At 37.6% G+C, this 15,282-nt stretch overlaps 1 protein-coding gene across 3 annotated transcripts in view; it reads right to left on the bottom strand.

Annotated features, from left to right (window-relative positions):
* LOC121732275 (protein winged eye) overlaps positions 1-15,282 on the bottom strand; it is a 133,576-nt gene that overhangs the window by 38,882 nt on the left and 79,412 nt on the right. For 2 of the 3 annotated variants that reach the window (XM_042122101.1, XM_042122102.1), the window contains exons 3-7: positions 11,865-11,933; positions 6,605-6,710; positions 4,662-4,830; positions 3,732-3,903; positions 3,076-3,177 (exon numbers count right to left, since the gene is read on the bottom strand). In XM_042122101.1, coding sequence (XP_041978035.1) covers positions 3,076-3,177; positions 3,732-3,903; positions 4,662-4,830; positions 6,605-6,710; positions 11,865-11,933 — 618 coding nt within the window. Of the gene's footprint in view, positions 1-3,075; positions 3,178-3,731; positions 3,904-4,661; positions 4,831-6,604; positions 6,711-11,864; positions 11,936-15,282 lie in introns of those variants that run through there. The other variant, XM_042122103.1, reaches the window with a different exon arrangement.

Here is a 15,282-nt window from a genome sequence, read left to right as displayed (position 1 = left end):
TCCATTTTAATTATGATTCAATAAAAAAAGTTTGAAATGCAAGACTTAGAAATCAATATTTTATTTACATTTTTTGCGCAGTTTGCCAAAAAACATATCCCTTAGGGCTAGGGTTACCAGATACATACAATTCCCTTCCCTTCTCTACCCTCCCTAATTACCCCATTCCCTCTTAAAAGGCCGGCAACGCACCTGCAGCTCTTTTGATGCTGCGAGTGTCCATGGGCGACGGAAGTTGCTTTCCATCAGGTGACCCGTTTTCTCGTTTGCCCTCTCATTTCATTAAAAAAAAACCTGACAAAATTCCTGATTTTCGGCCAAAATTCTTGACACGTGCAATTTATTTCTTGATTTCTTTAATTTTTAATTTGTCAATGTTGATTGATTTATGTTTATATCGTAAAAAGATTACGATTATTTTGTTATTGTGATTAAAACTTAAAGTTTAGATGGTTTAGTGTACGTATTAAAGTTTTAGGGAGCTCCCTTATTGTTTCAAATATTTGCCGAAAATTTCTGACATTTCCCTTTTCCGGCAGCATTCCTGACATAATATGTCTAAAATTCCTGACATGTCAGGAAAATTCCTGACATCTGGTCTTACTTAGGGTCTGTATTCACTTGGATTAATGCTAATGCAGCTGATTAGTGATTAGGAGGAATTAAGGGACTTGCACTAATCAGTCGCTGTCCACACTCCACACTCTTTCTCCTGATTATTATCACCTGCAATAATCACCTGCACTTATCACTGATCAAAGTGAATACAGGCCTTTAATCGGTGCCCAACGGTGCATTTCTAATAGAGTAAATTTTTTTACAATGCCAATTTACGGGCTTTAGATTAGACAATATCATCTTAGTTGTGAATAATTTTGATCTTACTCTGCGTCTGATATTTTATCATTTGGCAAGAATATAATTAAGTTTTATTTGTGAGGTAAAGACTTAATTGATATATATACAAACATATTACATATTGCAGTAGTAGTAGAAACCACCATTAGGTGTTGCGTAGGACACCCTATGAAGGAAATCCGAGATTACTGTATATCTTTATACTAGACTCGGTCACTCGATGCGAGTATAAGTTTGTTGAGCGGGTTTACATTATTTCAATTCAGTTTACATCATAAAGTTAATATACCTAGCGGAATAGAGCAACAATCTCGAGCTGTCAAACGTAACCGAAATTGGTTTTCATCTGTGTGGAAAATGCATGATTGAACATGAATTCTATAAGATTAAATTGTCAACGTGCGGCACGTGCCGACTGGTCGTCAAAAAAAGAGTGCTGCTGTCATGTATCACACGTCTCTTTTTACCACACAGTGTTACTGATAGTGACATCTTGCTTGCTCAGGGCTTTGTTTCTCTATTCCGCTAGGTATATTAACTTCATGGTTTACATTGGAGTGTAATATTTTAGTGCATTCAATAATAATGTAAACAGGCCGTAGTATCGCACGCGTCTCAATTTTTACCCAGAAAATTTACTAACAGAAAATAATGTAAGTTGTAACTTGTAGCGTAGGCGAAATGTTAAAAATTACAACTTTCAAGCGAAACTAATACGATTTGAAACAATAAACGTGAAATCGCTAACCAACTAAGGTAAATAACGGAGAATTTTTATGAGTTTATAGCGTGGTTATCACTGTTGGCTATAATTAGTTTCGTAGTTTAACTCGTACACACACTAATAGTGGCGTGATGGAACCGATAGAGGTTGAGGTATGTGCGATTTTTGTTTTAATTGGCCAAAGAATTGCTTTTATAAATGGTGTACCAAAACTAAGAGATTATTTAGGGTGTGCATGTGTCCCTTATATAGTTTACTGCTAAAGAAGCAGCGCTGAAAGAGCAAAAATTTTTTTGTGATTTGTATCGGATGAGCGCCCTCGCGTCATGCTATTTTCCATCCAGAATTCAGGAGGGCAATTTGAAAAGGATCGCATAAAAAAATTGAGGTGGAATAGTTTCCGGTTGCTCATGCGTCGATTTGTGCTGCACTAACAACATTAATCAAAATTTATTACGATACATCGTATGCCTTTCAAATATAGTATGATATGAAAGATATTACACTCTAATGAAAATGATAGATAATAATTACGTATAACGTACATGATACATTCAGTAGGTACGCAACTTCAATTCCACACAGGCACAGTATAGCAATATTAGTTAGTGTTTAGTTAGTTAGTATTAGGGATATGTCATATTGCTGTACTGTGACATAGGTAGCTTCAGATTCAAGCTATGTGTACTGCGGCCTTATCTTGCGCATAAAAAATATTGCGATTTTTTTATATGTTTTTTTTTATACTATTGCAAAGTTGTAAATACATAGTACAACTAGGCTCACAGAACATCACAAGAGGTTTATCGATGACGCAACCAATAACGGTAGTCGGTAGCCTATCTTGAGATAGCGCGAGCGCTGGCCTCGCGAGTCGCGACTCGCGACCGAAGACTTCGTATACAAAACTAGTCTGTACGAAACTATTATAATAAAGGCTTGGTTTGTAACTCGGAATATATCATTATGTTGAGAGTTCAAATGTTCAAATGTAACTAGGTTACAAACAATCATTAAAAACATTTTTGATGGTCTTGATCAGAACTCAGAAGCAAGCTTTTGTCGCATAACACGGTGTTCATCTTATCTTTTAGGGAAATACTATAATAGTACTACGTAGCAGTGAGCACTGGGTGCCTTCAAGTGTTACAAAGTAGACAGTAAGTAGAGTACTATCGAGCAAAACCGTTTGTGAGTACTTAGCATTAGAACTTTACCGATTCTAGCATTTCATTGCAAAAACAATGCAGCCTCATTGCTTATTGGGTCCGTTGTCTATCAAACTAGAATATGGTATTTCAAATGGTCAAACAAGTCTAGATTGGTCAAAACCCAAGAATCGGTCGAGACGAAAGAAAATTACGACGACGCGAGGGCACCGCTGCTGCATAGTTGCATAATATTATGTAGTAGAATCGAGGTATTGGTTTCAGACGAATCATGAATCATGATAGACTACAGCTCCTGTCATCATTAAGAATGTGGTAACTCACCCATGTCATGAAGGCGCTGGTTGTCCTTGTGCGAGAGCGCGGCGAGCAGGCCCGCGTCGCCCACCCTCTGCCGCGCCACCGCTATGCCCACGGGAATCGAACCTGCACCACAGATTAAATAGTTACTGAAAGTTAAGTTTAAACGTAATTTCAAAGTTCCATTTGTACGGAATACGTTATACACCTTTAGTGTCAAATGTGGTCATGCACGGGGGATAGGATTTTTACCTGTATGTGTGTATTGATTGACACATGGCATATTATGGCGTAATATTCCTAGCGCATATGCGGGCGCAAACAGCTCGTCTTTATTACTATGGGCATAGACTAAGTTAAATACGTCTCTCCTATAATTTTATGCACATTAATTAAAGAGTAACAGACATTCATTCATCTTTACAAACTTTCATTTTCATTCTCTTTACTCGAGCACACTCGAGTAAACCACCAACTCAACTGGGATTGCGTCAACTCGACTCAGACAATTTCGTCAATACTTCGCTACCGATGTACTAGGATCGCATAAGTGCGCAAAAGTAATTTGTTCATTCGGATTTCGGATACCGCCGCGCCCGCAATGGTACCGGGCGACTTCTGCGCTTCACCAGCAACCATTTCATCAATATCTACGTAATACCAGGGACACATGAGCTTACTGTTGTTCATGGACGCGGGTATCGCGGGCTCCTTGGTGCCGGGCGACGCCTGCTCCAGCTTGACGACTAGCTCGGACAGCATGTGCGGCTCGCGCTTCACCACCACGTTGGACCCAACTCCCACCCACGTGACGGGGTTGGTGCGACTGCAGCCGCCGTCTGTGTGGATCACCTACAAAGAAAAGACATTACATTGATAGATTTGATACAGCATTGGACGCAAGTATCGGACTTTATAAGTCCAGCACCCTAGAATTTAGACCCTATAGCTCTAAATTCTAGGGTGCTATAAATGCTGTAATTTAGACCTATAGGTTTAAATTCTAATACAGTCAGGTAAGAAGCAGCGAGTACTGACAACTGTACGGAACACCAATATAAAGTAACTTATTTGAAAAGCTGACAAGTTTTTGGCAAGCGCAAGTCACAAGTCACAACGCAACCAACGTGGTTGTGCTTGCAATCAGTTGTTCGTAGAAATCGTTTGTTCTTAGAAATAATGGCGCTTGTATGAATGAAAATGGTTTGCTCTACTTATTCGTAGGGTTGGCCAAAGATATAGAAACTTATGCGTTAGTAAAAAGGTTTTACGTTAATAAAATATTCAACTTACACTGAATACTGAAACTCTACATTTTAGTTAACTAGCAAAACCTTAAGCAGAAAGATCCAATATTAAAATATTGTCTGAACGATCACGTTCACATTTAAAATGATTATTTGTAGTAACTAGTAAGTATAACAAATAATAATTGTTATTTGTAGTATTCTGACGTCTGTAATAACTAATATTTTACCTAAATGAATAATTATAAAAAATAAAACATGTCTCTTTATTGTGCAATGTTGCTATTGTGTCGAATCAGCACTTTTGTAACGTGGAAGAATTCGCTTAACAATCACCAGGTGAACATGAATTCAAGGAGGTACCTTCTTCGGCGAGCCGGTGATGCAAGTGTTGCAGGCGCGCTTCTGCTCGGTCTTGATGGTGAGAGGCTGCATCATGCCGACTCCCTCCAACAGCCGCTGGTCCGGGCAGCAAAGCTGGTCGGGTATACACGCTTTGCCGAGTTTCGACTCATCCATTTTATTCGTGTCCCTGTGAAAAAGTATTATGAGGCATAGTGGACTAAAATGGTCCATATTCTATACTCTACTTGGTATTACTAATATACAGGGTGTAACAAAAATAAGTGATAATACTTTAGGGTGTGTACGTGATCCTTGTAGAGAGTTCACTGTGAAAGTAGCAGCGCTGAAAGACCAAAATTTTTTTTCACTTTTGTATGGGGAAACTCGTGACGCTCGGGCCGTTGCCCATACAAAAGTGATTTTTTTTTTCGTCTTTCAGCACTGCTACTTTCACAGTGAACTCTCTACAAGGGACACGTACACACCCTAAAGTATTATCACTTATTTTTGTTACACCCTATATATTATGTGACTCTACGACCTACGTGATTAACTAATTTGATGGCTAACTGGCTAAGGCTAGTTGCGCCTATCCAAATCAGACATGAAAAACAAGAGAAGTAGAGAATAACTTTTTTTAAGAAGGGAAAATGCATTTCGCATCCCCCGCCCCGAATGTCGGACTCCCTCTTCAACGCTACACGGAACGCGGAGGAGCGGGATCGCAAGGCATTCAACCGCGTCCTCCGCAGCGCTTGCCGCTTCCGGCATCACTTCGGCAGTCGGCTGCAGCAGCCTTTGCCGCCGCCTGTCTGCACCGAGAGGCGCCCCGTGCATCGAGGCCTATATTGTGGGCGGTGATCCCCCGATCAACCGCCCAAGAGAACTAACTTAAACTAAATATTTTTAACCAGGGTTAACTTTAACTCAGACTACAAGTGGGTTTTTTTTTTGTCATTTAGTACAAGCATTTTACAAGGTGCCAAAGAAAAAAGTGGATACTAATTATAAATTTTATAAAGACAAATATTGTGTGTCTTTGGTACCCATATACGCTTTTACTGCTGAACCGATTTATGCCGATAGTTTTTACCACAGGCACAGAATACATAGTACAGGTACCACTGGCGCCAAAATAATCAAATTCGACACAACAAAATCTAGTATGTTAATCAGTCTACTAATTAGACACAGAGCAGCTGAATCTTTACTAGTTCAATGACCTAAGTTGTTATGGTAGCTCATAATCATCGCGAGAATTAAAAAGAAAGTATGTGTTTCGAAACGGTCATCAATCAATCAAACTGATACAGATCTGACTCGTGTCTGCCATGTGCGCGGTGCGCCTGACTCATGGGCTTTTACATACTTTTGTTTAACGACGTTAACCATTTCGTTCCACTAAACCAAGTATTAAAACTAATAAGTCAGTCATATAAATTATTATGATAGATGCAAAGCATATTCCTACGTGTAGTCGAGTCGTGGCATTGAAAATTGTACGCAAATATTATAGACAGTCTAGTCTTAAAGTTAAACTGTTATGTCTATACTCGTCTCTCAATAGAGATGATGAGACAGCTTTGCTTTCTGCAGCTCAGCACTTACAACAATAGAAATGCAAATAAAGAAAAACTTAACTTTTAGGGACAAAATCATAGATTTCCTTTGTCAATCTGTCACTTCGTCCACTTTTACTTGCAAAGAAAACTTTTCTAAAAAGGCCAAATAGCCATGCTGGTCTCTAAAAGTTAAAACATTCCCTACTCCCAACTCCTTAGTGTGGATTAACCGAATTAAAAACTTTTTCCGTAATGGATCTAAAAAAACAACGCATAATCCTACGAATAATAAATAGTTTTTTATTCGTAGGCATAATCTAAGCCGTGCTTTATCAGTGACGTTGGCACAACACATGAGTGACAATGATACTAGGGCATCATAAGTGGGTAGGCACTCACTTGTCAGCGACAAGGACACGCTGGCCGAGCAGCTCCAACGAGTAAGGGGAGTGAGGCGGTGGTGTGGGCACGCCGAACGACACCGAGCTGAACAGGCTCTCAGTTACTGCGGACAAACCAGGCTGTCAGAAAGACTGGAGTGAAGAGATGCGAGTGAAAAAAAAGAAGAAAAGAGTAGATGCGGGTGAAAGACAAGCAAAGGAGAAGCTGCAAAAGAAGAAAAGAGGAGATACAAGTGAAAGGCAAGCGAAAGAGAAGCTGTATTAGAAGAAAAGAGGAGATGCAAGAGAAAGCTAAAGAGGAGGAACAGAACCGAGAGAAGCCGTGACATGTGTATAGCAAAGTGAGGTTATTTTGAATTAATGTTAATACTTAATATTATTTAGGAACCTGTTTTACAAAATAAACATGACGTCAACGAAATTGGCCCGGAAGATGCCGGAAGTATAAAAAGATGAAAAGCAAAATTCCGAAAAGAAAAATCACAGCGAATTAAAAAGAGAGAATTTGTGCAAAGAGCAAAAGCAATTTACCAAATCATTATTAATCTAGAAACCATCACCAAGTTTAAACAAATATATTTTCTTTAATATGAAGAAAATATCAGACATTCCTGAAATAGAAACACAGTTAAGACCACCAACCAGCTTGTCAATGTCTTTTGGCAATCTGGGGGCACGGGAGTGCCCCCGCCAAGATGAGCCAAGCGAAGCGCGCAAGGGCACTTTTCTTGAAACGTTTCGTCGTATTTTTGAACCCTCGTAACTTTGGTTTGAATAATGCCAGATAGTTGAAATTTTTAAGATACAATGACATGGGTATAGTTATTAAATGCGCAAAGTTTGAATATCGTAGCTATTATACTTTAGATTTTATAGGTGTCCAAAAACCCACAATTTGGTCACTGACTCACCGGTCATCAAAACTGTTAGGGTACTTCCTGAAGTCTTAGAAAGCTGAAATTTGGTGTGTAACATAGTATTAGTACTGAAACAACAAAAAAATTATCAAACCCAACTTAACCTATATCCGTACCATTACAGAGCAAAATTAGGCCAAAATTTGTGTTTTTTGTATGGGAGCCCTTAATTTTTTATTTTATTTTAATAATATTATTAAATATTAAAGTAGACATATAACTAAGGACTTTGAGAAAAAATCAAGTACCTACCTGTTGCCATTATTGATATAGAGCAAAAAAGGCCAAAAAAATCATGTTTGTTGTATGGGAGCCCCCCTTATATATTAATTTTATTTTTTTAGTATTTTTTGTTACAGCGGCAACAGATATTATGTATATCTGTTGCCGCTGTATCTGTTAAAATCTCAACTCTCTAGCTATTACTGTTCTTTAGTTACAGCCTGGAGACAGACAGACAGACAGACGGACAGACGGAAAGACAATGAAGTCTTTCCGTCTGTCCGTCTGTCTGTCTGTGGTAAATCGGTGGCTTGGCCATTTTGTTATTCGTCAGGGCTTTGAACTTAATATACCGTAACTATGAATGATAAATGGCCAGGCCACCGATTTTGACTAATGTGTAGAGTTTTTAGATTCTCCTCGTGCGGCTGACACATTATAATATTATCAAATATTAAGGTTTTTAGATTTAGGGCTGAGTTTGTAACTTGGCTCTACATGAGATCTCACTACTTTTTGACACGACGAACTATATATTAATATGTTCTCATCTTGGCAACATTGTTACATGAAAATGTTTTTGGTGGGATTTTGATGACTGCGATAATGTAATCCCCAAAAGACAACGTGGTTCATTTTCTTGGAACTGTAAAAGTTTCACATCGCTTTGTCGAGTTGTCACAAGCGTTAATCACCAGGAGAGCATAAGTAACGTGGAATTAATTGAAACTCATAACGCCACATGTGGCTGTGCGCGGGAGTCCGACGACTGACAGCGCAATTAACTCCCAAGTCCCATCCCTCGACCGGCTTAAATATACCAACGGAAAATTTTGAAATACAATAATTCTGAATTGAAGTTAATGTTCGTCGTTCGTATCGCTAAGCAATTATTATGGAAGGGGAATGCGTAGTGAGATTTATAGATTTGTTTGGTTGGAGGAGGAGTGCCGAGTCCACGAGGACTAGGGAATGCAATTAGCGATATCGATCTAGGCCAAAAAAGGTTATACTTAATAATATATCACGAGTTTGTTTTTCTAAAACACACGACCCACGAGATCTCGCTTGAGCCCAATCTCGCGAAATTTACATTCCTTAATGAGACACGACATTGTTAGATGATCATACAGGTATATCAAACGGTAGTAACTTGACTGCTGAGCCTTTGTTCGTTATTGGTAGATACTGTTCATATTATGCGCCGATTGCTCTCTGCAGTTTTAAAGCTATGCGCAGCCGGTGCTCCATTGAGTATTCTTCTTAGTAGCCTTCGAGACTAAGGCAGCGTTTCACTGGAATTGAGCTAAGCTACGTTGCGAACTTGCAACTGACCGACTGCGAGGGCGAGACAAATGAAGCTAATCTATTGCATCTCACAAAACACATTCCTCGCAAAACAGCTTAGCTCAGCTCTAGTGGAAACGCACCTGTATAAAAGGCCTTAAAGCATATATCACGTGTGCGAAGCCCTTAGATAACGTTTCGAGTTTCGAGTAATATCCCAGAGGCGTTTAATATTCCCGAGCAATTGTGTAAGCGATGTCATGCATCGATAGGGTTGCCAAAACCGATATATTGCTGCTGCTATAAACACGCCGATTCCGCAATTTAAACGAAGGATTATAATCTATCGTTTAAACAGCATCGATACAGTGCAGATTCTATTACACGAATCATCATCCTTCTCTTAACACGCTTAAACTGCTAAACCGATTGAGACGAAATTTGGTATGGAGATACAATACGTATGGAGACGGGAAAAGACCATAAAGTTAATATACCTAGCGGAATAGAGCAACAATCTCGAGCTGTCAAACGAAACCGAAATTGATTTACATCTGTGTGTAAAATTTGTTTACGTATACACTTACATAAGCATCTTTCTAAGAGATATTGTCAACGTGCCGATAAGTGCTGACTGGACGTCAAACAGATGAAAAAAATATTGGTTCCACCACGTTTACCACGCAGTGTTACTCATAGTGACATCTCGCTTGCTCAGGCCTTGCTTTCTCTATTCCGCTAGATATTATATTAACTTTATGGAAGATATATAGTTTCTGCTGTGAAAAATGCACGGTTTCCGCTCGATAAACAAATTTTGGGGCAATGAAGTTACAAGCATGAAGCATCATTTAGTAGGTGATAAGTCTTTTGATACATTGTTTTAAAATGTAAGATATCATCCTGAGAACAAACTTTGTAAATGCCTAGCCGAGATTTCTTAGAAGTATTACATATTTTTTTAGCGAATACTTGTAAGTTATGTATTTGGCAACCCTGCCTTCTGTTTAACTCCAGGAATGCTACTGTAGATCTCGGCTAAACTTGCGTTAAAGATTACTGAAGATGTGCTTCTTCGTACAAATGTGTGAAACCATTAATTACTACCATTTGATAACTGGAAATGTTAGAATTAGGGAACAACGATTTCACGGGTAAGCGTAGAAATGTTTTCGAATATTTGTAAAAGCTGTAGAAGAATAATGTTTATTGGAACTTTTTTTGAAGTTTTTGACTTAATTTATTAGAAAATAAGTATTATGGAAACAAAAACTTATGTACGGTACACAATTAAAGTTTTGTTAATTATTTTAAGTTTTCTGACTGTATTGTAAAACATGTGGTTTCATGATAATAATAATTGGTATTTTTTACTTTTTTATTTGGGAATACCAGGCGCGCAGACACGACTGACGTATGGAATCGTGCGCGATTTCACGGCTATCACACATGGATTACCATCAAGCTTCTAAGGTGGTCCACACGTCTAGAAAGATATTTGACGTCCATCATCAGAGCATAACTGAAATAGTCATACGAAGCATAAACTAAAGCCGCATTTTAGGAAATTATTTGAAGTCTTTGTACAGATGTTTGTGACTGGTTAATTTTGCATTAAAGCACTAAGCAGTAAGCCCAGAAGAGATAGCGCTTCCCAAACCATACTCTACACCCCATATAAATACTGAGTATGTATTTACAAATTACAATGCTGCCAAAAATGGCAGGGAGAAAACGATTCTTTGCATGTTTAATGTAAGTATAGATTTTTAAACCTCATTTATGAATACAGAATAGAGGATAAAAAATCTATTTGGGAATCGTGTTTAAACCAATGAATAAGGAAACAGATGAAGGCGACATAACTACAAAAAAGTGTGGCCGGCGCCATATTGCCAAGAACTAAACATGGCGGTCTATAGTGATGGGACACTCGGTTGATATTTGTCGAGGACATCGATAAACTAACATGTTATAAGTGAGCGTCCTGTTATATTACATATTATATTGATATCAAAAATTATTTTTTTTTATATTATATAAAAAAAATATCATTTTTGCCTATTTTGTCTCTATGTATTATAGTACATAGAGACAAAATAGGCAAATATGTTTTTTTTTATATAGGAGCCTCCTTAATTTTAATAAAACTATTTAATTTATTTTAACTTTTAAGTTTATTAATTATTATTTAAGTTGCCATTATTGATATAGGGCAAAAATTACCAAAAAATCGGACAAATACTAGTTGTACTCGCGCACGAAGTGTTTACAGTTTATTTTAATTTTACCATCAATTATTATTATTATTAAATTATGTATACAACTGAGTATTTTGTGAACATTTCAAGTGCCTATTTTTTTCGCGATATATCGAGACCGATATTGATATTTTTTCAAATATCGATGTATCGATATATCGATATTTTCTTTCAATTTCGACATCCCTATAATACGACACTTTGACAGTTTATGTACCTCGGAGAACCGGAACATAAAATGGCGGACCGGCCACAGTATTTTGATTTGGTAGAGACCATTATGCCGAGTCCACTTGTAAAAGTCAATGGTTTAAACATGGAATAACCTAATTAAGCTGATGACACTCTAACTGCTGCACTCAGATACATTAATTACTTAAATGGAATTAATTATAATTTTGACATAAACCTCATACATTATCTGTCAAACTCTTCATTCAATTGAAAGGTTGATTAATCATAAATCATAAAGTTGAGTGCAGCAGTTTTTCTAGCAGCAATGTCCAGGACCAGGACAACTAGGCTCGCATTCTTTGACAGCAGTTTTAATGGAATATGCCATATGGATTACCTTTATGAACCTGCGTGGCGCGGGTCGCGGGCTGGTTCGGGAACAGCGAGTACAGCGGGAACCGGCCACCTGCGCAGAAGAAATGATTAAACATCGCAGAAGTAACTTGAAACCTCACAGAAATCCATACTAATATTATAAATGCGAAAGTGTGTCTGTCTGTTACCTCTTCACGCTCAAACACGTTTTTGACTTTGGAGAGCCAGGCTTCGGCACGAATCGGCCGGCTCGACCGGAGAAATAGCACGGGCTCACAGAAAACCGGCGTGTTTGCCCCCTTATTTCATGAAAAAAAAAAACAGCTGAACCGATTTTGCTGAAATTTGGTATGGGGATACTTTTGAGTCCCGGGAAAGAACATATTATGATACTTTTTATCCCGGAAAATGTACGGTTCCTGCGTGATAGTGGGCGTCATCTAGTCAAAAATAGAGCATAGAGCGGTCTCGTAAGCTGCCCTTACTCCTTGCAAACGATTTAAACAGGAATTTTGTAAGAGATCGTGAATTTAATAACTTCTTTAAAGCACTCAACTCTCTGTTATTCCTATGTCCCTAACACAATTCTTGAATCGCCTATGTCCTATACTTGTATGATATTAAATTATCGAATAAATTAATACATAGTTATTAGACTTCGCAACTATAGAGCAGTCTGATTTTCATGGGTCGTTTTAGTTTAACTAGAGATCGCCCAATGGTCGAAATTTGACCTTACTTGCAACGACATTAGGACTAGTACCTATATTTTGTAAAAAATATTGACTTCATCATAGTTTTTTTCAATTCTTGTCTGGGACTCAGCTGATCTCAGACTGCCGTTTAAGTTAAGCATTGTCTAATTAGTATCTAAAATTAAATTAAAAAAAAAACAATAATCCATTTTCAATTTGTCAACTTGTTGTCAGCAGACTTCAACCATAAAATATAAAAGAGTATAATTCGTATGTACAGGCTTGTCATTTAAAAAATCTGTAATTTTTCCTAGTAGTAGTGTCGTAGTGTGTGTAAAGTTTTATTTGTTAAAAAATATGTTAAAAGCATCATTTTAAAATAAAATTAGCTCGATACACTCCTTCACAATATAAACTACTAGCTGTTGCCCGCGACTTCGTCCGCGTGGACTTCAGTTTATAGCGCGCTGTGTCAATAAAATTGGTGTCAAAAGCTTTTTAAAACCCTGGTACCCCTTAAATCAAAATACCCAAAACAGCCGTGTAGTGTGCACATAATATATATTTTTTTAATTAAACTTTTTTATACCTTTTAAAGCTTATTTAGCGGTACATAACTTAGCTGCATAATGCATTACACAATTTTAGCTTTGCCCAATAGCCAATACCCATAGGCCATAAACTATTTAGTATTTATTATTGGTAGACTGACTGTTGTTTCTGATTTCTATGTTGGTACGTGAGTTATTAATAACATGTATAACAATCAAAAGAATCGAAATATGACTCAACATGGTACCACCTCTTATAGAAATACATATGAGCAAGCGATAGCGCGATCTAGGCGACTCTTGGCGCCATCTGTTCCAGTTTTTGGAACTAACTTAATTTGAACAAATTTACGCATAAACACCCCCTTACAACCCCTTTTTCCAGTAAGAAGTAGCCTATGTCCTTTCTCAGGCTTTAGACTATCTGTGTACAAAATTTCATTACAATCCGTTCAGTAGTTTTGGCGCTGTTGTTTTTGAATTTGATATCTAATCTAAGTTGGTAGGTGAGTTCTTAGTTAATAACGTGTATAACAATCGAAAGAATCGAAAAACCTAGCTTAACATGGTACCACCTCTTATAGAAATACGCATGAGCAAGCAATAGCGCGATCTAGGGGACTCTTGGTGCCATCTATTTTGAGTTTTTGGAACTAACTTAATTTGACCAAATTTACGCATTTTCACCCCCTTACCCTTTTCCAGTTAAAAAGTAGCCTATGTCCTTTCTCAGGCTTTAGACTATCTGTGTACAAAATTTAATTACAATCGGTTCAGTAGTTTTGGCGTGAAAGCGAGACAGACAGACAGAGATACTTTCGCATTTATAATATTAGTATAGAATGTGTATAATAATCGAAAGAATCGGAAAATCTAGTTTAACATGGTACCACCTCTTATAGAAATACGCATGAGCAAGCAATAGCGCGATCTAGGGGACTCTTGGCGCCATCTATTTTGAGTTTTTGGAACTAACTTAATTTGACCAAATTTACGCATTTTCACCCCCTTACAACCCCCTTTTCCAGTTAAAAAGTAGCCTATGTCCTTTCTCAGGCCATAGACTATCTGTGTACAAAATTTCATTACAATCGGTTCAGTAGTTTTGGCGTGAAAGCGAGACAGACAGACAGACAGACAGACAGAGATACTTTCGCATTTATAATATTAGTATAGATAACTGTGCGAAATTTCATGCACCTACGTTTCCCCATTTTTCGTCAAAAGGGTTACAAAGTTTTTCTCTCACGTATTAATATATAGATGCTTTTTTGTGCAATTTTTTTTTAAATATAAAATGCGAAGAAACTTTTTCCCCAACCTAATATTTTGTCCTTGTCTGTGTGCTTAACAGACATAGAGATAACTTTGTACTGTATCTTCAAACGTTTAATCACCTTGTTAGTAATTTGGTTAGATAGTAGAGAAGCTTAGTATAGCCTAAAATCTCTATTATTATTCGTTGTTGCGATTTGCGCGTATTTATAAGGTTGCACATATATAATACATAATAGTAAAATAATTTGCTGCTTAATTTTATAATGGTAAGTTATTACGTCAATAATAATAATATACCATAGTCCATACCACCGGCCATGGGTTATCATAATTCATAATGACCAGCTGTATCGTAAAAGTCCGGTTCGGGGACTTTCTCTATCGCGGGCCGCGGGCGGGTCACTGGTTCACTTCCTATCGACTGTTTGTACTTTGGACTATAGAGTTCCATTAATAGAGTACTATGACATTACTGATGAACCGTATGAACCGTACATTTCTCCTGAATCAAAAGAAACGAATGTTCAAATAAAAATAATAAATAAAAATTGTTTTATTTCTGATTAGTTTGAAAAAAATGCTTTCAGAATGTTGATGCTACGGTGCCTACCACCGGTTCGGGAACTATCCCGGCGAGAAGAACCGGCGTTCTTAAATATCTTCATATAGTTCATACCCAGCAAAATCGATAATTCGGTATAGCGGTTTGGGCGTGAAGAGGTAACAGATAAAAAGACAAACATATTTTCGCATTTATAATATGGATTTTATGGATTTACGAACTTTACACAGTATCGTGTGCTGAGTGTACTTTTTGTCACTTTTCACCGTGAGAAAGTTAGCTACAGTTTGTATGCAGCAACGACGAATTTATCCAGTGGCCAAAACTCACATTCAGCACTTTAAATTACAAAAT

This window comes from Aricia agestis, chromosome 12 (assembly GCF_905147365.1).
Source record: "Aricia agestis chromosome 12, ilAriAges1.1, whole genome shotgun sequence".
Taxonomy (NCBI): Eukaryota; Metazoa; Arthropoda; class Insecta; order Lepidoptera; family Lycaenidae; genus Aricia; species Aricia agestis.
Note: the sequence above shows the minus strand (reverse complement) of the source record. Positions and strands in the feature narration are given on the sequence as shown.